Below are 24,779 nucleotides of genomic sequence, written 5' to 3' on the forward strand. Positions count from 1 at the left end.
AAACAGCCTAGAGGTAATGCAGACTGAACGTGCTGGTGTTGTCTACCCAGCACTTGTGTTAGGATTGGTACGTTACTCTGGATTTATCCAACAGCCTTGCAGGATAGGTGCTTTAGAGAAGGTTAGATAGTCTAACTCATGATCTTCCAAAGGCAGAGTTCTGCTGTATCTTCGTTAAAGCATTTTCCAACTTGGAAGCGCTGTGGCGGTAAGTGCGTGCGTGAGAAGTGGGCTGTCAAGGAGAAACACCCCCACCACAGTGGAGGGAGCCTGGCAGGACCTAGGCGCACACACCTGGTCCAGAGAAGCTCGTCCAGGGCCCAGGGCGGAGGTACCTGCACTCTCATGACGCATTTTAAAAGAGCACGGTCACTCTGCACTAACGGATCTAAGCTTCATTCAGCAGACAAGCAAACTGCAGGATCTATTATATTATTTTAAAATAACTGTAAAAGCATTTATCCATCTAGGTGTAAAAAAAAAAAAAAAAAAAAAAAGCTAGAAGCTCAACACCGGGAGAGAAGGCAGGAAATGACCTGTCCATATCTGAGTGACGATTGTTTTACCCAAAAAAACATGATGAGAAATTTTAAATAATTCTAAATCAGCTAGTGCGGCCGCCATACAAGTAAGTTTTCTATCTTTATATACAGTAGTTCTTGGCTTGTACTCACTGAACTGAGCCAAGGGAGGGGGGCCGCACTGGGTCCTTGTTGCTGCGCGAGGGCTACTCTTAGTTGCGGTGCGCGGGCTTCTCATTGCGGTGGCTTCTCTTGTTGCGGAGCACGGGCTCTAGGCACGCGGGCTTCAGTAGTTGTGGAACGTGGGCTAAGTAGTTATGGCCCACGGGCTCTAGAGCACAGGCTCAGTAGCTGTGGCGCACGGACTTAGTTGCTCCGCGGCATGTGGGATCTTCCCGGACCAGGGCTCGAACCTGTGTCCCCTGCATTGGCAGGAGGATTCTTAACCACCACGCCCCCAGGGAAGTTCCACCAAGTGAGTTTGAATTCACTGAACCGCGCCTTAAAAGTATTCAAGATACTACTAGACATTTTAACATTTCTTTGCTGGACAGCTTATCTCATACTTTATATTGGAAACTAATAGTTCACTGTTTTCACGGTCAAAACCACTAAGTAGCTTGCTTCCAACTTTACAGTTAGTTACAGTATTGTCAACTTGCTCAACATAGCCCCGTTACTCAGATCTTGCCAATATCTTCAGAGAACCATAGCACAAACTCAGATACCTAACTAACTTGAAGACTACTCCGGAAGGTATGGTATGCCTTGTGGGAAACTGGAAGCTTCACTGTCTTTAAGTGTTCAGCAGTTTCCTACAGAAGGAAGAAACAGCTGGAACATATTTACACCACCTGCTCAATTCATGCTAAACATAATTTGAACAAAGCTAAATCATAGGTTTAGCAAGATCTCTACCAGATAAAAGTTAGCTTAACTTAGTACCCAAATGGTTTACTGTTTGTGATCCAGTTTGGACACACAAAACGTCATTTCGCAATCCTAGACATTAGATGATGAGTGAACTTTTCAAAAACAAAGTCAACGTTTGCATAAAGTTACACAAAATGACAGCTTCTGAAACGGGTTAAAGGGGAGGGGAGCTACTCACAGGTACACGTGCATTCCACCCAAATTTTATTCTTTTGACAAATGCAACATAATATAGATAACAAAGGTGCTAATTTTAGGGACAAGTCTGAAACAAGGAGAATGCAAATATATTACTTCATGCCAGGCAACAGTAACTGAATTATAACTGAAAGTGCATTAAATTACTTCCCTAGGGGCTTCCTAAGGACCAAAGGTAGAAACGGCCTGTTTTACATGAGTTCACAGACACCTCGAGACAGTCACCATTCAAGAGACAGTTGTGCACCCTAGGGTTTAGTTCTCAGAGCTGGAGTTGCCTTTGCTTCTCCTCCCAGGCAGAGGGAAGCTCGCTTTGCTCTGGGGCTGGGAGAGTTTGCGGGCTAGCAGGGTGAAGGGCTCGATCAGGGTCTTGCGGTCTGTGACCGTCACCTCCCACAGATGTACCTTCTCGCTCCTGGCCCACCGCTGTGCCACTTCGGCGTCCACTTGTCTCTGCTCAGAAAGGTCAGTTTTGTTTCCTAACACGACAATGGCTACCTGAAAGAAACGGGTAAAAGATCACACTTTGCCAGCATCAGTTCCTAGGCAAAATGGAGGAATAAAACTGTCCCATTCAACAAAGTGCTTCGTCCAAAGTGATCCTCAGGCGTGAGCTGAAGGGTAAAGGGCATTAATTATCTCACCCCTCCTCGCTCAGCGTATCTCCTTAAAAACGCAGATGCTCTACAGGCTGCCGACTACGCAACACCTGAAGTTACTCAACTCCGGCAGGGCTGGAAGACAGACTTGGGGAAATCACTATCGAGGGTACAGATAACGGTTTGACTGAAGTGTGTCTGCATTTCAGTTTAGCTCTACCTGCTGTCTGGGAAACCTGCGATACGTTCTTGAAGATACAACCACGGAACTTCTGGAGCCGTGAGAGGTCTGCAGCCCTGGGGCCTGAGTTCCTTGAGAACGGGAATTGTTCTGTTCACGTCACTCCTAATCCTAGCAAAGCGCCTGACACAGCACTAAATATGTGTTGAACGTACCACCCAATAGGAACGTTTTACCCTAAATGCAAGGCAATCGATCCTTCTCCCCGAATGGAGCACTCGCTACCCCCAGGCAGTGTTTCAGGCGACCAGAAGGGCGGTCACAGTACGCGGGAGGGGAGACAAGTCGTGACCTCCAGATGCTGAGAGAGTGCCCGGAAAGGTACCTGAAGCAGGAGGCCGGGGAGGTGGAGGAGGGCTCCTCTGCGCCCCGGCCGTGCCCCCGCCTCTGGGACGCGCGGTCTGATGCGTCCGGCAGGACGGCGGCGGCAGGGCTCTCCTCCGGGTCTCAGCAGGAGCCGGCCCTCCGGCGCTCCTCACCACCCACCCCCTCTCTGCGGTGAGGGTTCCCTTCCCCTCCAGCAGCTGTGCGTCCTCCCCGGGCGCCCGCAGGGCACAGCAGGCGAGGCGTCCTAGACTCAGGGCCACCTCCAACGCCGTCCCTCCCTAAAAAGCCTCTGGCCGAGGGCCGTTGCTTCTGCCCTGCGCCCCCCCTCCGGCCCCCCGCCCCCGGCCCCCGGCCCGGCTGTTGCTGCTCATCCCAGCGCTGGCCCGTGGTCACCCCACATGCTACTCCCGTCATACTGGTGGTGATTTCAGCAGCCCTGGGGGTAACTTCCGGTAACCTCATCCCTGGGCTCCTTGACTTAAGAGATCCTGTCTTCTGACCTCAGCCAGTCACTCCCACGAACCAGAATAACGAACCAGGATAACTGCTCTCCTCTCTGACCTCGAGTGCAGGAATCCCGCTCTGACCGCTGCCTTCCTGGTTCACCCCCACACCCCACTGCAGCAACCCCACAGCACCGCAGGGACCCACGAGCCCCAGCGCTACCACCTCTGTCTCAGTCCTTCAATGCCACTGCTGCCCTCGGCCCTCCCCCACCTGAGCTTCTCCTCGTTCACTCCCTCGCCGTCCTTATCACGCCGTATGCCCCCCCACCCCCCACCCCGCCACCTCGGTTAAGTTGAACTCTTACCTTTTGCCGACACCATTTACTGAACGTGGCCGGAGAAAAACACAACCCCGCTGGCCAGTCCCAGTTCGTAACCACCGACCTCCAGCGCGGTGCTGTTCTCCAGCAGATACATCACGTTCCCGCCACTTCCCCTGTAAGGATGGCATCTCCTACCTTGGTCCCCCTCCTCCAGCCCCCCCACCCCCCCGCTTCCCTCTTCCTTCCCTGTCTCACCCTCAGCTGGTGTCCACACTACATCAGCAAGAAGACAGGAGCAAATAGCAGGGAACTGTCAGGTGCTGCCACCACCACGCCTAACAGCGCCATGGTCCTCTAAGCCCATGTCCCCACCCCCTTCAACCTGGACAAGGATGTCACTCCATCGCTTATCCCCTCACCTGCCTCTCTCCTCTGAATCATCCCACTGTATACAAACAACCATCTCATCTGAAAAAACCTTCTTACGCATCCTTCTCCAGCTCCTCTCTGTTGCCCTTTCAAGGGACAATATATTTACCCTTTGACTCAAAACTCTTTCAAAGAACTATGTTTGCTGCGCTCAACTCTCTCACATCCAGTCCATTAGACTTTGTCTCACTGTTTGTGTCGTTGTTGAGATCTCCCAAGTTACTGAAGCTGGCCACTTCTCGGCTTTTTTGATCTGCCTTTACTATCTGACATAGCTTGGTCACTTCCTACTTTTTAAAGTGCCGACTTTACTTGCCTTCTGGGACACCCTTATCTCCTGGTGTTCCTCGTACTTCAAAGGCCACTTTGTAGACTCCTTTGCTCCCTTCTCACTTCTCCAGCCGGTAAATGTCAAAGTGCTCTACAGCGAGAGCATCTGAACTAAACTCTGTTTCTCACCTTGTCCCTCAAGGTGAAAGTCAACACAGAGTGATTTTTTTTTTTTTTTTTTTTTGGCTGCACATTATGCGGGATCTTAGTTCCCCAACCAGGGATCAAACATATGCCCCCTACAGTGGAAGTGTGGAGTCTTAACCACTGGACCACCAGGGAAGTCCCCGAGTGATCATTTTAAAACAAGTCAAAAGACGGGACTTCCTGAGAGACTGGCATGGACATATATACACTACCAAATGTAAAATAGATAGCTAGAGGGAAGGAGCCGCATAGCACAGGGAGATCAGCTCGGTGCTTTGTGTCCACCTAGAGGGGTGGGATAGGGAGGGTGGGAGGGAGACACAAGAGGGAGGGGATATGGGGATATACGTATCCGTATAGCTGATTCACTTTGTTATAAAGCAGAAACTAACACCATTGTAAAGCAATTATACTCCAATAAAAATGTTTTATTTTATTATTTTTTAAAAAGGCGGGATTTCCCTGGTGGAGCAGTGGCTAAGACTGTGCTCCCAATGCAGGGGGCCTGGGTTCAATCCCTGGTCAGGGAACTAGATCCCACACGTATGCCGCAACTAAGGAGCCTGCCTGCAGCAACTAAGACTTGGTGCAACCAAATAAATATTTAAAAAATAAGTCAAAAGAGGTTCAACTCTGTTCACATTAAGGACAAATGAAACTACGAAAATACCATTTCACCCAGAAGAGTCACAAAATCCAAAAATTTAACCACACATTGTTGTCAAGACTGAAGAAACAGGCATTTTCATACCATTCCTATGGACAATAACTTGTCACTATATTTACCTTTAACTCAAGAACCTAACTTCTGCTGGTTGATCTTTTACAACTCTACGTTAAAATGTACAAAATAATAAATGTCTAAGATTATTCACTGTAGCATAGTTCATGATAGCAAATGACCAGAGAGAACCTAAGTGTCCATCAATCTGAGACTGGTTAAATAAGTATGATACATCTACAGCCACACAATGAATACTATGCATCAGTTTATAAAAAAAGGAATCTGAGTACTGCTATGGAAAGGACTCCCCAAGGTATATTACATGAAAAACACAAGGTGTACAACAATATGGTACCTTTGGTACAACAGAGAGAAAAATAAGAAAAAGATTATGTACATTTCTATTTGCTTGTATTTACACAGAGAAACTCTGGAAGGATGCCCCCAGACTAGGAAAGGGGTAAAACATTAAAGCAGCATGCTTGAGGTACAGGAAATAGACAGTTGAACCCAGGGGTGGGAACAAGTTCACTAGAGTCCTCTCTATACATCATTTTTATTTTTGAACCATGTGCAACCATTACCCTTTCCATTTTTTAAAACAGACATGAAAACAAGTGCCACCCAAGCTAGATAGACCCTGCCATCCCTTTGCCTCCCATCCCGAGTTGCCCTCAGCTCTACCTCCCCCCAACCCCACCCACTCTGGCCTCAGTGCTGCTCCCGAGCACAGTACAACACGCTCCCGCCCCGGCCCCTGCTCAGCTGGGGCCTCCACCTGGAGCAGCCTCCTCTAGACATCGGCTGTGCCCTTCCCTCACACCCTTCAAATCTCTGCTGAAAATCACCTCACCAGGCCTTCCCACATCACCTACAGAAAGCAGTGCCCTCACTCCCCACTCCGCCTGACTTTTCTTCCTACACTGCATCACTCCTCACAATACATATTTGTTCCTTGTCCCTCTCTCCCCCACCCCCCAGACAGCAGCTTTATGGCAACAGGGACTCTGTTCTATTGTCTATTGTATTCCTTCCGCCTCACCTAGAACAGTGCCAGGCACACAGCCCAGTAAGCATCTGCTATCAAAACTACAATGAGGTAGCACCTCACACTGGTCAGAATGGTCATCATCAAAAAATCTACAAACAACAAATGCTGGAGAGGGTGTGGAGAAAAGGGAACCCTCCCTACACTGTTGGTGGGAATGTAAACTGATACAGCCACTATGGAGAACAGTATGGAGTTTCCTTAAAAAACTAAAAATAGAGCTGTCATATGATCCAGCAATCCCACTTCTGGGTATATATCCGGAGAAAACTCTAATTCGAAAAAATACATGCACCCCAATGTTCACTGCAGCACTATTCACAGTAGCCAAAACCTGGAAACAACCTAAATGCCCATCAACAGATGAATGGATAAAGAAGACATGGTACATATACACAATGGAATATTACTCAGCTGTAAAAATAAACAAAATAATGCCATTTGCAGCAACATGCATGCAACTAGAAATTATCATACTAAGTGAAGTAAGTCAGACAGAGTAAGAGAAATATCATATCACTTATATGTGGAATCTAAAATACGACACAAATGAATTTATCTATGAAACAGAAACAGACTCATAGAGAACAGACTGGTGGTTGCCAAGGGGGAGGGGGCTGGGGGAGGGATGGAGTGGGAGTTTGGGGTTAGCAGATGCAAACTATTATATACAGGATGGATAAACAACAAGGCCCTACTGTATAGCACAGAGAACTATATTCAATATCTTATGATAAACCAAAATGGAAAAGAATTTTTAAAAGAATATATATGCATTTATAACTGAATCACTTTGCTGTATAGCAGTAATTAACACAACATTGTAAATCAACTATACTTCAATAAAAAAATTTAAAAATAAGCATTTGCTGAATGAATGTGCTTCTTAAATTCCCATAATAACCATATGAGAAAGGTACTATTATTATCCTTATTTTATAGATAAGGAAACTAAGACAGAAAAGTTAAGAAGCAGAGCCAAGATTCAAGTATCAAGTATATGAGTGTTCACTGAACTATACTTTTAACTTTAGCGGGGCAGGGAGGGAAATCTGGGGGATACTCCCCAAAATAATAACAGCACTTATCTGTCTCGGTGGGAAAGATGGGAAACAGGTGGAGAGGAGCCTTCATTACTTACCTTTATATCTTTTGAAGATTGAACCTTGTGAATGTTATCTATTCACAAAGTAAGTTAGTATTCAAAATAATAAAAATAATTAAAATATCAACAACCCAGAGGTCCTTGAACAGGTGAGTGGTTAAATAAACTTTGGTACATATACACCATGGAAAACCACCCAGCGAGAAAAAGGAATGAACGACTTATACATGCAAGTACCTGGATGACTCTCCAGAGAATTAGGCTGAGTGAAAAAGGCCAATACCAAAAGGTTACAAACTACGATTCCATTTACGTTAACACTCTTGAAATGACAAGGTTACAGAAGTGGAGAACAAATAATTGTTAAGGAGGGAGAGGGGATGGGAGGGGAATGCGTGTGGCCATATAAGGTCCCATGAGGGGTCCCTGCAGTGCTAGAAAGGTCCCCTCACTGTATAAACGTCAGTACCTCAGTTGTGTTATTTTACTATAGTTTTGCAGTGTTATTAGCATTGGGGGAAACTGAGTTAGGGATCTCTATTATTTCTTAAAATTGCATGTGAATCTACAATTACCTCAAAATTAAAAGTATGACATAAAAAATACATAAAAATTAGGTTAAGTAAAAATTAGGTTAAGAAGATCTAGCCAGTGCTGTTAATGGGTTCATGACATGGTTCCCTAAACCCTGAGGAGTCAGCCATGCCAAGACCCAGAGAAAGACCTGCGACGAGAGAGTTCCAGGCAGGGGAACGAGCCACTGAGAAGGACTTCACAGGGCAACAAAATTATCATGCTGGAAAAGCAGAAAGTTGACCACTGGAGTACAGTGACAGAGGAACAGAATGCTAAAGGTGAAAGGACAGACCCTGGGCCAGATCATCTAAAACTTTACAGACCATAGTAAGAATCTTATTTTCAAATGGTAAGTGGATAGAAACCACTAATTATTTATTAGTTTTTTCCAATTCTTTCCTTTTTTTTTTAAAGCTAAGGACAATCCTATTTCTCCAAGAAGACAATAAAAAGCCCTAGGAAACAGTGATCCCAAATAATGTGAAATGAACTATGTAGTATTTGCAATATGGAGTCATTAAAATTCAAGTTGTACATGGGAAGAAGCAAAGGCAGAAAGTCAAATGCTGGTCCTGGTTGAACTCAGTCCTGTATTTCCTGGGCTAGGGAAAAAAAATCATGAAGATTACAGATACTGTGAATACAATTTAATGCTTTTAAAATATTTTAATTGCCCCAAAGCCCATGCTACAATTTCAACAGTGTTATAATTCATAGCTGGCATTTTTTAACATATCCACTTACCTCTTTTTTGTCTTTGAACTTATCAATTTCTTTCTTCAGAAGCTCCACTCTTTGAAAGGATTCAAGGTTATTCACACTGTACACAAGAACAAAGCCATCAGCAAATGAAAAATAATGCTTTGGCAGCTCCACGCCTTCCTGTAGGCCTCTGGTGTCATAAAGATGTAACTGTTCTTTGACTCCCCGATCTGTTTCCACTGAAGCCATATACACATCTTCCATTGTTTCACAGTCCTCCATTCCTGGGGTTAAAAAGGAATTACTTTTACATATACAAATATCAAATTATTATGTTATTCACCTGAAACTAATACAATGTTATGTCAATTATGCCTCAATTAAAAAAAAGCTTTTACTCTTTTTGGATAACTCAATACCAATTATTGAGTATTTTCTTGTCCTTTAGAAGTCGGCTTTCTAGGTTCCTTATTTACTACACATAAGAATCATATTTCCATTTACTAGCTTCTTTAAAATGAAAAGTAGCTGTTACAGTAAATGAACAAAGTACTTTTTAAGATTATTTCTTCCATATAGACATAAAAGAAATAAAAATTTGGCAGTGAGATTTACTATTACTTATTTTTCAGAAGTAATTACAAGAGTTAAAGAACTTACTATCTCAACTGGAGAATTAAGGGCTGATTTTTAAAGTACCTTCAACAACTAAGTGGCCCCATTTTCTTTTTCATCAGCGCCAAGGACAGGACCTGGGTAAGTCTGATTTTTCTCTGTATAATTTCCACTGTTTCCAGGGTCTGTTTCAAGGACTCAGAAATGTACATGTCCAGATTGGGTCTAGGCACCAGGCCTTAATTCCCAAGTACCTACTGTGCACTTTTGTGTGAATGTCCTCCAAGTCCTTCAAACTAACAAGACTTGTTATCTTCCCTGCCCCACCTGTCCCTCCTCCTTGCTTTTGTTCCTTGATCACCATCCACCTGGTCTTCAGCGTTTTCTTTGAACAAGGAAAGAATGGGTGAATGTGGTCCTAAATCAGCCACTCTACACCTGAGACATCTGCTCGATCCACTGCCTGCTTCCACTCCCCCTGGCTTGCTCCCTTCACCTGAATGACTGCAACAGCTCAGGAAACACCTGGTCAACACCTCATCCTTCCCAGGCTCTGCTGAAATGTCAGCTCTGTAGATTTTCTTCAGATTATCCACTTCCCTCCATCCTGCTCTTACTGTGCCTTGTACAGGTAATACCACTTCACCCTAAACTCTTTTCGTATCTGTCCCCTCTGGAGCTGCAGTGTAAACTCCTCGAGAGCCAGGACTGTGGCTAATCTCTCTTTGGAGCTCTGAGGACTAACAAATGGACTTACATACATAGAAAGTCCTTAGTAAACGTCTCAATGAATGAATGAATGCATGAGCTCATAACTGGTGCCCCAGTTTCATTCCCCTGCTCGCCTGAATGATGAGCCTTGTAAAATCCATTTTACTTTGCTCCATTTGTGTGGGTTTTGTCTCTTCAACTCACCAAGAACTTCCTCAAGAGAAACAACCCTTCTGTGTACACAGCAAGTATGCAACAACCATTTGTGGATGAGGGGATTAAGGTGAGAAGACGAACACTTTGAATGTTAATGACTAGTGCAAGAGGTAGTCTATGAAGACATAAACTTATTGGGCTTCGATTACAAAAAATTTAAAAGCAAAAACTACCAAGATTTTTGTCATGGTGGATGTTCTGTCCACCAAAAGCCAGTCTGGTTCCCTTCCTCCTCCCATTTAAGCTTAGACCTTTTGAGATTTTCTCACCCTAGACATCAAGTGAAGTTACGACTCTGCATCTCCTCTGCCACTCCACACCACCTCTGCCCCAGCAGGAGACTAAGGCTGCACTTCTAGAAAGGGTAAAGCAGAGGCTGCTGAGATGCAGGACAGAGGGTATGAGTTCCTCAGTGGAAACAGGGGCAACTCAGTGACGTGTTGCCTCTACTCCCAAAACTCTGGCGGCCAACTCTTCATCCTCTAGGCGGAGGAATCTGGGCAATCTGGCCAGTGAACAGGAGAAATCCTAAATAGGCTAACCTCTCAGGTAAACCAACAAATGCCCCACCCAGGTCACGTGATAATGAAGCAAAGTCATGAAGCCTATCCACAGGCTTAGAGCTTTAAATTAGCTCTTCAGTTCTCCATTCTTAATTACAAGCAGACAACCAAGTATCACCAGATACCTGAGAAAGAGACCAAAAATCAGGAAAGAGCACCTGAAACGAAAAAGACTGTGCAAAGAAAAGAAAACAGACAAGAAAACTACCAAATATTATACTCAAAGAGATAAGATAGTGCATCCATGAAATAACAGGATACTAAGAAATGAAAACTCAATAGAAGGGCTGAAAAATAAAGATGAGGAAAATTCCCATAGAGTGGAACAAAATGCTGAGAAATTTCAAGCAGAAGAGAAATTTTTAAAATCAGAGGACGAGACCAGAAGATCCAGCATCCAAAAAGAGAGTTCCAGAAAGAGAGAACAGAGAACACGGAAGAGAAATAATTCAGAGCTGAAGAACACACATTTCCATATTGAAAGGGCCCACCAGGTGCCCAGCACCATGGATGAACACAGACTGATCCTATGATACACCACTGTGAATTTCAGAGCACTGGGGAGAGAGCCTACAAAAGCGTCCACATCCGAAGCGTCAAGAATCACAACGGCTTCTGGCTTCTCAGAAGCACTGGAAGAAAATATTAGAATCTGGTAAACTGAAGATACACATGGTCTATGAACCTGCGATTTCATTCCTAGGTATAACCCCAGACCTTGTCCAAATCATAGCTGGGATACGTGTATAAGACTGTTCACAGCAGCACTATTTCTAATAGCCCCAAACTGGAAACAACCCAAATGTTCATCAAGATACAAGAGGTAAATAGGGACTTCCATGGTGGTCCAGTGGATAAGACGCCACGCTCCCAATGCAGGTGACACGGGTTTGATTCCTGGTCAGGGAACCAAGTTCCCACATGCCGCATGCCATACGGGGCAGGCAAAAAAAAAAAAAAAAAAAAAAAAGATACAAGAGGTAAATAAATGGAGGTATATTGAGACAATATACCTATCGTGAAAATTACACCACACATACTTAAAACAATATGGATGAGTCTTACAAATATAATGTTGAGTGAAAAAAAACAAACACTGAAAAATTTATATGGTAGGATTCTGTTGATACCGAGTCAGTAAGAAGCAAAAATAAACTATGTCATCCAGTGATACATACATAGGTGGCAAAACGATAAAGAAAAGGAGGGATTAACCAAAAGTCAAGGGAAGGGCTGAGTTTTGACTGAAGAGGGGAACACGGGGAGCTGACGAGAGTACCTGCAGTCTTCTACCTTTTGACCTGTGTGGAGGTTATGCAAAGGTTTTGTAATTATTCATTAAACCACATATGTGTTTTATGTACTTTTCTATATATATGATGTATTTTATAATAAAAGAAGGAGAAAAGATGATAATGGAGCAATGCTTTCAAAATTTTGGAAGGAAATTATTCTCCATCTAGAATTCTATACACATCAAAATTATAACTCAATTGTGAATGAAAGTAAAGACATTTTCAAACACGTGAAGCCTCAGAATATGTATCATGCACATTTTCTCAGGAAACTCTTTGAGGGAGGCCTGCCATCAAAATTAGCATGTAATCATAGAAAGAGGCAGACACCAGATTCGGAAAACAAAACCTCACACGAGAGTAAAGGGAACAACAGGGACAACAGTAAATACCTTTATTCAGAAGCCCCAGGATTACTAACTACTGTGCATCAGGCATAGAGGGCATTCTGAGGGCTGTCATCACCCGATGCCTCATCCCACTGTGCAACCTTTTCAACCCCCAAAAAAGTACTGCAAGATGTGCTCCACCAAAAGAAGGGCATAAAGAGAAGGTGACAGGAGATCTAGAAAACAGGAAATCAAACCCAGGAAGAAAGAAAAAGTAAAGGGAAGTTCTATGGTGACAGCTGTAGAACAGGCCCAGGTAAGAGAATGCTAGCTCCTGGAAAAATATCTCAAAAAAAAAAGGGCGGGATGGATTATCTGATATGATTGACCTCATTGAGAACTGAGAACCATCTGGACATGTGGAAGAATCAGCAAAAGGTATGAACAAAACTAAAGAAGTGACAGAGCAAATATTAGCCTCCATAAGAAGAAAAAGAAAGAAAAGAAACAATCATAGTACATAATACTGCTCAGCTGAGAATATTTACACGTGCCAGCAGTTGTCAAAGTGTGGTCTACAGAGATCCCTTGAGGTCTCCTTTCAGGGAACCCATATAGGCAAAACTATTTTCATAATAATATAAGACATTCGTCTTTTTCACTATGTTGACATTTGCGCTGATGATATAAAAGTAATGATGGGTAGAACTGCTGGTGCCAGGACTTCCTGGTAGCACAGTGGTTAAGAATCCGCCTGCCAATGCAGGGGACACGGGTTCAAGCCCTCGTCTGGGAAGATCCCACATGCCGTGGAGCGACTAAGCCCGTGTGCCACAACTACTAAGCCTGCACTCTTGAGCTCATGTGCCACAACTAACGAGCCCATGTGCCACAACTACTGAAGCCCGTGCTCCACAACGAGAAGCCACCGCAATGAGAAACCTGTGCAAAGAAGAGTCGCCCCTGCTCGCCACAACTAGAGAAAGCTTGCATGAAGCAACGAAGACCCAATGCAGGCAAAAATAAAATTAATTAATTAATTGAAAAAAATTCTCTAAAAAAAAAAACCTGCTGATGGCTTAGTACAAATCAAGGCAGTGGCACCAACTGTGTTAGAGATTGAATTCCTCAACACCTCATACTTGCAGTTTCAAAAGAAAAAGCCAGTTTCACTTAAGACTGTCCTTGATGAAGCAGGAAAAATTACCAAATTTATTAAATCCTAATTTTTTGAGTATGTATCTTTACATCTTTTTAATATTCTATGTGATTAATGAGAAGCATACATAAAGTATTTCTGCTTAATGAATAATGGTAACTGTCTGGAGGAAAAGCTCTTGCGTTTGAGTTTCAAGCTGAAATAGCTACTTTTTTTTTTTTTTATGGCTGTGTTGGGTCTTCCCTCCTGCGCACAGGCTTTCTCTAGTTGCGGTGTGCGGGCTTCTCATTGCAGTGGCTTCTCTTGTTGCGGAGCACAGGCTCTAGGCGTGGGCTTCAGTAGTTGCAGCGCGTGGGCTCAGTAGTTGTGGCTCGCGGGCTCTAGAGCGCAGGCTCAGTTGTCATGGCACATGGGCTTAGTTGCTCCATGGCATGTGAGATCCTCCCAGACCAGGGATCGAACCCGTGTCCCCATATTGGCATGAGGATTCTTAACCAATGCATCACCAGGGAAGTCCCACTTCTTCTTCTTTTTTTTTTTTTTTAAAGAAGGAATAACAGAAAAAAAAAAACATGGTTATTCAGGATATTTGACAGACATTTTCTCAAAGATGAATAATGAGAGCCTATCATTTCAAGGAAAATAACTGATAGTATCTGTTGTTAACGATAAGATTTGAGCTTTCAAGCAAAAATGAGAATTGTATCCATCAGCAGAAACTTGATAGCTTCCCAATACCGATGAGACTGGTGATGATATTAATAAATGGTATTTGGAAGATCTGCTTACCTCAGTTAACCAGTATTTTCCAAATGACCAATTCATAAATGTTAAGAAACCATGCATGGGTAAAAAACCCATTTGAAGTGCAAGATAAATCAATGAGATTTTAATGTAATAGAACAGGAGAAGTTCACTGATGTGACTTCAGACTCCACACTGCAATAACCTTTAAGTAACCATCACTGATTGAGTTTTAGTGAAATACCAAAGAAGAAAGTCCACAATTATCTGCAAAGCTATTAAAATATTCCTACCTTTTTCAACCACGTATTTGTGTGAGGCCACATTTTCTTCACATATTTCAACTTAAAAAACCTATAAAAACAGATTGAATGCAAAGGCAAGCAGATATGATAATCCAGCTGCCTTCTATCAGGCTGGACATTCGATTTTCAAAAACGTAAATCAACACTCATCTTCTCACTAAATTTTTTTGAAAGTATAACTATTTTTCATTAAAATGTGTTACCTTAGCATATAATAAGTTTATTGTTATTATTTTAAGTGCTAAGTTTTTTTTAAAATTCCTCAGGTTTAATCTCTAATACAATAAAAATATCATAAGACACAGCCTACAGAAATAAAATCTGTTGGGGTTTTAAGAGGGGAAAGGGATTCTTTTTTTCCCCCTTTGGGCATAATTTACTTTTTCACTGGCATAAATTAGAATCTGAAGGTGAAAAATTCAGAACCAATAGTGCAGCACTGTGATAGGTTTTCAGACCTTCTGGCACACGCATCGTTATTAATAAAAACCAAATATGGATTTAACCAAAGTTGTTAAATATTATTCTGGGAAGCTGGAAGAGAATCAGAGTTCATCAAAATGGTTAATAAAAGTAAGAGAGAAATGTGCTTGAAGCCACTTGCCAGCGATAAATACTTCAAAGATCTATGATTCTACGTATCTCTCTAAGCTAAGCCTTGTTTCATTCTAACATGTTGTCTGTCCTTCCTTACCAAACTGTGACCTCCTTAAAGCCAGAGATGCTTCTCCACCTCTAAATCCTCAAAGGCCTCATCACAGCCTGTATCAAAGAGCAAGTACTGAACAATTATTTAACTCAATGAATGAATAAATGAATGAGATAATCCGATTCACAAAATTAGGTCATATTGCAGCAAACAGCTGTCTCTTCCATTCTTAAAACCTATACAGCAGTACCGGAAAGTCATGTTTGAAATGAGAATGAGAGATCATTCAATGTATTCTGAACTCAGTGAGTCTGTGATTCTGAGACCACTCTTCATCATGTAAACACACTGGAAACCACATAAACACAACATTTTTCTTACCTGTTATAACTCTTGTTCTAACAGAGTAAGTGCAAGCACTCTGGAATTTCAACAACATAGAGATGTTTTTTCCTTGCCCCTACTTTCCCCCCCCTCATCTCTGTCGATTTCTATGACTCTTTTGGTCCCTCTCGATGACACCTCACTTTTGTGCACCACTACCCATCTTTAAGTTAGCACGACCAACAAAGGACCCTGACCAGTTCCCAGAACCTGCAGGGAAACTAGGAAAAAATAATCTTACCAATAGTATGATTCCCATAAAGGAGCTGCTCCAAAATTGCCGTTTTCCCCACAGATAACAAGCCACAAACCACAACCTTACAGCCCTTTCCCATCTTCTCTTAGGATATCACTGTGAAGAAAAGAGAAGATATTTAAAACTGTGTACTGTTAAAAAAAGAAAAAAATCAACCTTTCCTTTTTCTTTCTTTCTGTGTTTAAATTTAATTAGTAATACATACACAGGGGGAAACTGCAAGTATAAAAAGAAATGTAGAATAAGGTACATCCTTCCAAACCCCATTCCTGGTTCCCGTCCTCCCTTAATCAGTGTTACTAGTTTCCTATATATCTCTGCAGAGGTGACCTAGAGAAACATAAGAATACATGTATAGATATATGTTTGTTTTCAAACAGCATAAACACATCTTATACAAAGACTACTCCAATACTAATTAAGTCTACAGAATCCGAACCGAATCCTAGATGAAGGAATCCTTGAAAGACTGCCTGCTCATCAATGTTTACCTGGAAAAATAAGCATTTAAGTAAAAATTTAAGGAGGCATGAAGATAAAAATTTGGACAGAGAATAGACATAATTATTTTTTTTTTAATTTTTTATTTTTTTGCAGTACGCGGGCCTCTCACTGTTGTGGCCTCTCCCGTTGCCGAGCACAGGCTCCGGACGCGCAGGCTCAGCAGCCATGACTCATGGGCCCAGGCGCTCCGCAGCATGTGGGATCTTCCCGGACCGGGGCATGAACCCATGTCCCCTGCATCGGCAGGCAGACTCTCAACCACTGCGCCACCAGGGAAGCCCAGCCGTACTTCTTTTTGCATCACAGTTCTTCATGCTAGAAAAATTGCTCAGGCACTTTAAACTGAAAGAAAGGAAAACTCATTTCTCCTCGCTTCCTCACATATGCAGGGAAGAGCGAGACTGGGTAACACTTTCTTGAATTTTCCTCAAAGTTTTTATTTTCCAGAAGGTAAGGTTCCAGCAGACAAGACAGAAAGGAAAAGGGGGCTCATTAAATACAACAGAAAAACTTGGGAAGAGAAGTTAAAGTTCCACATTGTCTTTTGCCTCCTTTCCTCCAGTTCTCTTACCTAGAATTGTGGAACATGCAATAGCTCTGACGAAAAAGCATGCCACAACACCTTCAAGTCAGAAAACAACAAGAAAGTCCAAATGAGCATTCACATAAAAGGGACGGTGGGCATCTTTCTGTATGTGTGTGTGCACGTGTGTCACACATCACTATTTTTTTTAATCAACACCTAAAACATTAACAAATGAACTTACTGTAAGTCTTTTCTACTCTGTTTTCCCAAAGTCTGTAAATTTTTTTTTATTGAGGTATAGCTGATTTCCAGTGTTATGTTACTTTCAGGTGTACAACAGTCAAAAATTTTATAGATTATACTCCATGTATAGTTATTATAAAATATTAGCTATCTTCTCTGTGCTGTACAATATATCCTTGTAGCTTATTTATTTTATACATAGGAGTATAATCACCTATCCCTATCTTGCCCCTGCCTCCTCTTTCCCCCCACTGGTAACCACTAGTTTGTTCTATCTCTGAGTCTGTTTCTTTTTTGTTATATCCACTAGTTTGTTGTATTTTTTTAATTCCACATATAAATGATAACATACAATATCTGTCTTTTTTCTGACTTATTTCAATAAGCATAATACCCTCCAGGTCCATCCACATTGTTGCAAACAGCAAAATTTCATTCTTTTTAATGGCTGAGTAGTATTCCATTGTACATATTGATACCTTCTTTATCCATTCCTCTGTTGATGGACACTTAGGTTGCTTCCATATCTTGGCTGCTGTAAATAGTGCTGCAACAAACAGTGGGATGTAGGTATCTTTTCAAATTTGCATGTTTGTTTTCTTCGGATATATACCCAGGAGTGGAAATTCTGGATCATATGGTAGCTCTATGTTTAGGTTTTTGAGGAACCTCCATATTGTTTTCCACAGTGGCTGCACCAGTTTACATTCCCACCAACAGTGCAAGAGGGTCCTCTTTCCTCCACATCCTTATCTATGTTATTTGTAGACTTTCGGATGATAGCCACTCTAACAGGTGTGAGGTGATATCTCATTGTGGTTTTGATTTGCATTTTTCTGATGATGAACTATGTTGAGCATCTTTACATGTGCCTGTTGGCCATCAGTGTGTCTTCTTTGAAAAAGTGTCTATCTAGGTCTGCCACCCATTTTTAAATTGGGGTCTTTTTTATATTGAATTGTATGAGTTGTATTCTGGATATTAAGCCCTTAGCAGTCATATCACGTGCAAATATTTTCTCCCATTCAGTAGGCTGTCTTCATTTTGTTGATGGTTTTCTTTGCTGTGCAAAAACTTTTAATTAGGTGCCATTTGTTTATTTTTGCTTTTGTTTCCTTTGCCTTAGGAAACAGATTCAAAACAGTATTTCTAAGATTTATGTCAAAGAGTGTTCTGCCTATGTTTTCTTCAGGGAGTTTTATGGTTTTTGATCTTAACTTTAGGTTGTTAACCCATTTTGAGTTTATCTTTGTGTATGGTGTTAGGGAGTGTTCTAATTTCATTCTTTTACATGCAGCTGTCCAGTTTTCCCAGCACCACTTTTTGAAGAGGCTGTCTTTTCTCCATTGTATATCCTTGCCTCCTCTGTCATAGATTAGTTGTCAAAGTCCATAATTTCTTATGACCCAGATCAGCCATGACACTTATCTCCTGACATGAAAAAAAAAAAAAAAAAAAAAAAAATATATATATATATATATATATATATATATATATTTTTTTTTTTGGCTGTGTTGGGTCTTTGTTGCTGTGCACGGGCTTTCTCTAGTTGCAGCTAGCGGGGCTGCTCTTCATTGTGGTGGGTGGGCTTCTCATTGTGGTGGCTTCTCTTGTTGTGGAGCACGGGCTCTAGGCATGTGGGCTTCAGTAGTTGTGGCTGATGGGCTCTAGAGCATGGGCTCAGTAGTTGTGGCGCACAGGCTTAGTTGCTCTGCAGCATGTGGGATCTTCCCGGACCAGGGCTCGAACCCGTGTCCCCTGCACTGGCAGGTGGATTCTTAACAACTGCACCACCAGGCAAGCCCCTGCCGTGAAAAATTGTAATGCTACCATCACTGTACTGCAATAATAACACAGCACTCATTTCCAGAGCATTATGCTACATTTTACCAGTAGATAAATAATCATCCCTTAGGTGATAGAACCATTATTTCCTGGGTGGCACTCTTGGAATCTTTCTGATAAATCTTCCCAAGAATATTTATCACCTGCTTCCAGGAGAACCACTTCTCTTAGGGGATTTCTTTTCTTTATAATTTCTAAGTAATTGCAATAGAAAAATTCTCAGTCTTTATTTATAAGGGCAGAGTTTTGTGTAACACTGATTATCTATGGTATGGTAACACCTATGTCAGCAACTATGACCTATTTTAAAAGGTTTTCTACACATACTTCTGAATTTATGATTAATTTGTCATCTCCTCTATCATGGGATTCTACTCTCTCTGAATATCGTGTTCTCCTGTAAGTTATACTATTGAATCTTTCTTTCAAAAGGGTCTTTTTTTTTTAAGGTAAGAAATGGATTTATTTAAATTTATTTATTTATTTTGGGGCTGCGCTGGGTCTTTGTTGCTGCACGCGGGCTTTCTCTAGTTGTGGTGAGCGGGGGCTACCTGCTGCAGTGCACGCACTTCTCATTGCACTGGCTTCTCTTGATGTGGAGCAAGAGCTCTAGGTACATGGGCTTCAATAGTTGTGGCACGTGGGCTCAGTAGTTGTGGCTCACGGGCTCTAGAGCTCAGGCTCAGTAGTTGTGGCACATGGGTTTAGTTGCTCCACGGCATGTGGGATCTTCCTGAACCAGAGATCGAATCCATGTCCCCTGCATAGGCAGGTGGATTCTTAACCACTGCGCCACCAGGGAAGTCCCGAAGTGGATTTATTTAGAGAGAAACATGCTCCACAGACAGAGTGTGGGCCATCTCAGAAGGTGAAAGCAGCCTTGGGACAAACACACTCCACAGACAGGATGTGGGTCATCTCAGAAGGTGAGAAAGGCCCATAGGGCTTTTAATAATAGTTAAAATTTAAAGGAAGTTGCCACCTAACTACATGAGAAGAGGATAAGAAAGTGATGGTGGCACGCAGAACAATTCTGTTGTCAGAAAAGGTTGCCACTGGAATCTAAATTCTGATTTTTCTATTGTTATTTCCCTTCCTCTGAAATAATATTAGGACCAGCAGATAAAGTTTGTTAAAATATGCACTATTTTGTATTTGTGTTTGTATAAGATAAATTGGGGGATTTTTTTCAGTATTTCAGAGAAGACTTCTAGGGCAAACAGTAAAAGCAACTGAAAAGAAGTAACTCAAACACTAGGTAAGGACTTTAAGGTTTTTTAGGATGGTGAGAGAAGGAAAGAAATAAAACAGATCATGGTAAATATTTTATACCATCAAAAAGAAAACAAAGATGAGAGAGTAATGTGATTAATCAAAGCACACCTGAAGCATTCTAGCTTCCTAGTTGTCTTCAAGTGGGAAACAATACTACTACATAAACCTGAAGATTAGGACTTCCCTGGTGGTGCAGTGGTTAAGAATCCATCTGCCAATGCAGGGGACACAGGTTCGAGCCCTGGTCCGGGAAGGTCCCACATGCCGCAGGGCAACTAAGCCCGTGCACCACAACTACTGAGCCCATGCACCACAACTATTGAGCCCACGCACCACAACTACCAAAGCCCGTGTGCCTAGAGCTCATGCTCCACAACGAGAAGCCACAGTAATGAGAACACCACGCACTGCTATGAAGAGTAGCCCCTGCTCGCCGCAACTAGAGTAAAAACTGAAGATTAGTGACCTGCTTTTCCATCAATTAAAAAATATGAATTCTTGGGACTTCCCTGGAAGTCCAGTGGTTAAGACTTCACCTTCTAATGCAGGGGATGTGGCTTCGATCCCTGGTCAGGGAGCTAAGATCCCACATGCCTCTCAGACAAAACACCAAAACATAAAAACAGGAGCAATATTGTAACAAATTCAATAAAGACTTAAAAAATGGTCCACATCAAAAAATCTTAAAAAAAAAAAAGAATTCTTGAGGTATATACTACTGTGTATAAAATAAATAAGCTACAAGGCTACATTGTACAGCACAAGGAATATGGCCAATATTTTATAATAACTATAAGTGGAATATAATTTAAAACTGTGAATCACTAAGTTGTACACACGAAATGCATGTAATACTGTATATCAACTATACCTCCATAAAATTTTTTAAAATTATGTGTTCTGTAAAATATTAATATCTAATGTAAGATTTTGAATGAATAACATTAAATACACATACAAAAACACTTTAATTTCTATATATGATCATGATGGCAGGGACTCACATTACATATAAGGAAGTTGTTCTCACACATATATATTCAATATGTACAAATAAAACCTACTAAAAGCTTAGTTCTATAAGCATTATATTTCATAATTCCCAAACACAATAAATAGGCACCATTCCCTTCCAAATATAAAGGCAGGTTATCTGCAGCACCCTGAAAGGGCAGTGAATCACATGAATAGATTCTGGGGGTGGCCACGCCTCTTATTAAACACAGGTTTCGAGAGTCTGAAAGGCCCCAGAGTAGATGGATGACCTTTAAGGTCACTTCTAATACTGTAACTCTATGAGAAAGGAAACTACTTACCCGGAAACTGCATCAACACGAGGTTAATACAAAAAGCAGTAGCTACAGCTACCTGTATAGTCCCTACCCTAAGAAACTGCTGGACAATACAGTTCAATCTGTGACCTATTAATCCCTGACAGTCTGATGTAAATGACTAAGAGTATGTGCTTAACAGGCAAAATTCAATGCAGTCTAAATACATATTGATTTGCTTTCCAGACTAATCAATAATGTGGCTAGAGAATAAAAATATGATCTGGTCCATTCTGCTGAAAACACTGAGCTTGGTCAGTATTCTCTTTGAAAAGCCATCAGAAAGAGCTACCCAGAATTGTCAGTATGTTCTTCTTAGGAAATCATTCTAGTTTTAAAGTAAAACACAATTTTTTAATGCAAACTGAAAAATATTATCACCAAAACACTGTTAACCTCATAAAGAGATGTTATAGGTCTCTACACTGTGTATTTGTATTTGTTTATGTAAACATCATGGATTGTGTGCAATACTTTCACTTAGCCATAGATGAATACACTTTACATACATAAACACATATTAAGAGTTTTGCAAACAATACTGCACATAATGAAATACAATAAACAGATTCCAGTAACCATTCTTTTACTCATTCACTAAATATTTACTGAGGGGTTATCCTAATGTCAGGCATTAGGGACAAACTAGGAGGCAAAATCAGAAATGATCCCTGCCCTCAGGAATCTCAGAATCAACTGAAAATACCAATCCAAATCTTGCAAATTGCTATTGAGACACTGCAAACTAAAAATCAACAAACAAAACTGCAAAACCCAACTAAGAAATAGCAGTGATTAATCACATTGCCAGAATCTTCTTTCCAAATGATTATTCCACCTTTGTAGTCAATGGTTCTTGACTAATTTTCCTCACAACCCACATCTGATCCATCAATAAACCCTCTACCTTTCAAACACATCCAAGGCTGGACCACTTAGCACCTCCATCACTAATGAAGTAGTCCAAGGCACTATAGTCTCTCATCTGATCTCTCAAAGATGTCCACATCATAATCTCCCAAATCCATAAGTATTCTATTTTACATGGTAAAAAAAAAAAAAAAAAGACTTTGTGGTTGTGACTAAATGAAGAACCTTGAGATGGGGAGATTATCCGAGTGGACTCAATGTAATCACAAGTGTCTTCATAAGGCGGAGACAAGAGTGGCAGAAGTGAGAGAGACAGAGATTTGAAGATGCTATAATGCTGGCTCTGAAGATGAAGAGGCCAGGAACCAAGGGATGCAGGTCGCCTCCAGAAGCTGGAAAAGTGAAGGAAATGGAGTCTCCCCTAGCACCCCTAAAAGGAACACAGCTCAACTGACAACTAGATGTTAGCCTAGTGAGATTTCTGACCTACAGACCTATAAGATGATAAAGGTGTACTCTTTATTTTTTTATTGTTTAATTTTTTGGCCGTGCCACATGGCATGTGGGGTCCTAGTTCCCCAACCAGAGATCGAACCCGTGCCCCCTGCATTTGAGGTGCAGAGTCCTAACCACTGGACCACCAGGGAAGTCCCTTTGTACTCTTTTAAGCCAGTAAATTTGCTGTAATTTGTTATAACAGCAACAGGAAAATGAATAAAACCTCCTAACCGTCCACACTTTTTCCCTTCTTCCTTTTAGCCTCAAATAATCCTTTTTCTATTTTTCCTTTGGCCACGCTGCGGAGGCTTGCAGGATCTTAGTTCCCTGACCAGGGATCGAACCCAGGCCAAGGCAGAGAAAGCTCTGAGTCCTAACCACTGGACCGCCAGGGAATTCCCCAAGTGATCCTTTTAAAATGTAGGTCACATGAAGTCACCCTTCTGTTCAACATCGTCCCATGGTTTCCAATCTCAGAAAGTTTGAAAATCCAAAGTCCATAAGAATGTCTCTTTGATATCACGGGCCAGTTTCCCCTATGCCTCCTTGCTGGTCCTGTATTAACGCAGGCACGATCCAGCCCTGGCGCTGTTCTCTCTGACTGAAATCAGTCCCCACACTTCCAAGGTCTTTTCTCAAATGCCACTTCTCAACACTAACCTGAATATTCCATCCAAAATTTCCACCCCTACCCCAACACGCCTTACCCGTCCCCTCCCCTTATTATTTGTCCTTAACACTTATCACAGAGCATAATATACATTTTATGTCTATTGTCCTTTTCCAAGAAGCTAGAATTGCTGCGACGACCAGCTGGGCACATATGAGGCCCTTCAGAAATATCTGTTGAATGAATCAATGCACCTGTGAGGGCTTTTACAACAGTAAAGCTGCAATTAAAAAACAAAAAAGGATATTAGGAAATGGGGTAAAAAAAAAAATAAGCAAACCCGCTAATTTAGAAGATAAAAGTCTCTTAAACCTTCGCCACATTTAAACTTAGAATCTGTAAGAGAATTAAACCACATGATTTACCTAAAATGAAAATATTCTGGAGATACAAAAAAGCTAGTAAGTAAACTGTCAATAAAGAACGCAACACAAAACACCTGCATTTTCTCGTCTTTTTCCCCCCAAACACTCGCACCTGACGACCAGATTTTGGCATATAAATATTTCGCCTTCCTAAAAAGACCGTGGTTCTGACGTAGCAAATCTGGGACCAGATGTGCACGCAGGAACGGCACGGACCTGGGAAGGCGAGGACCCGCCTGCAACCCCCCCTTCCCTCCCCCTACCCCAATCCTTTCGGTGCAAAATTCCTCGGAGCGGGGCCTGCAGCCCCAGTTGCTCCGGGGGTGACAGACGCAGCTCCCACCGCCAACCCCCGCACCTCGAGCGTCCCACCTGTCGGCTGGTGCAGCGCCGCCGGGGCCCCCAGTTTCTGCGCGCGTCCGGGGAAAGCGGGGAGCCCGCAGCGGCCCCCGCCTCAGGTGAAGCGCCCGCAGCGCAAAGCGGCGCCGCCGGACGCCCCTGACAGACCTACACGCTCCGCAGGCCCAGAGGCGAGCGGTGCGCGGGATGCACAGCGGCACCGCCGGCTGCTGCCCCAGGAGCCCCGCCCCCAACTTGCCTCCTCGCGGCGGCGGGATGTCAGGACGCTCTGAGCCCAGGCTTTCCCGCGGACTGTCGCCGCCGTCTCGCCTCTGCCTCTCAGGCCCGAATGCCGGGGAGAGGGTGGACGGAAACCGGGGGAAGGTTGCTCCCAATCCCCGCCGAACTCCGCCCAGCGGCCTCTCTGCCGGAACTACA

General features: G+C 42.5%; 1 protein-coding gene across 3 annotated transcripts; it reads right to left on the reverse strand.

Annotated features, from left to right (window-relative positions):
- Positions 1 to 1,645: 1,645 nt before the first annotated feature.
- Positions 1,646 to 24,778, reverse strand: NKIRAS1 (NFKB inhibitor interacting Ras like 1). 3 transcript variants are annotated; one of them, XM_059064639.2, is made up of 4 exons: positions 24,601 to 24,778; positions 15,861 to 15,971; positions 8,692 to 8,933; positions 1,646 to 2,150 (listed from the first exon to the last, which is right to left on the reverse strand). In XM_059064639.2, exons 2-4 carry the CDS (start codon positions 15,952 to 15,954, stop codon positions 1,908 to 1,910), a joined length of 579 nt encoding a protein of 192 aa, XP_058920622.1. In that variant the 5' UTR covers positions 15,955 to 15,971; positions 24,601 to 24,778; the 3' UTR covers positions 1,646 to 1,907. The 3 variants fall into 3 exon arrangements, with proteins under 3 accessions (XP_058920622.1, XP_058920623.1, XP_058920625.1); XM_059064640.2 differs by lacking the exon at positions 24,601 to 24,778 and adding an exon at positions 24,375 to 24,598; XM_059064642.2 differs by lacking the exon at positions 15,861 to 15,971 and having other exon boundaries at positions 24,601 to 24,772.
- Between the last annotated feature and the right edge of the window lies 1 nt (position 24,779).

Source organism: Kogia breviceps, chromosome 5 (genome assembly GCF_026419965.1).
Source record: "Kogia breviceps isolate mKogBre1 chromosome 5, mKogBre1 haplotype 1, whole genome shotgun sequence".
NCBI lineage: Eukaryota > Metazoa > Chordata > Mammalia > Artiodactyla > Physeteridae > Kogia > Kogia breviceps.

What these genes read in the sequence shown, in the direction of transcription:
- NKIRAS1 (XM_059064639.2), bottom strand. Translation starts at nt 15,954, where the DNA reads ATGGGAAAGGGCTGTAAGGTTGTGGTTTGTGGCTTGTTATCTGTGGGG. An exon ending in TTATGGGAATCATACTATTG is followed by an intron (nt 8,934 to 15,860) that starts GTAAGATTATTT and finishes TTTTAACCCCAG; the next exon opens with GAATGGAGGACTGTGAAACA. An exon ending in AGTTCAAAGACAAAAAAGAG is followed by an intron (nt 2,151 to 8,691) that starts GTAAGTGGATAT and finishes CGTTTCTTTCAG; the next exon opens with GTAGCCATTGTCGTGTTAGG.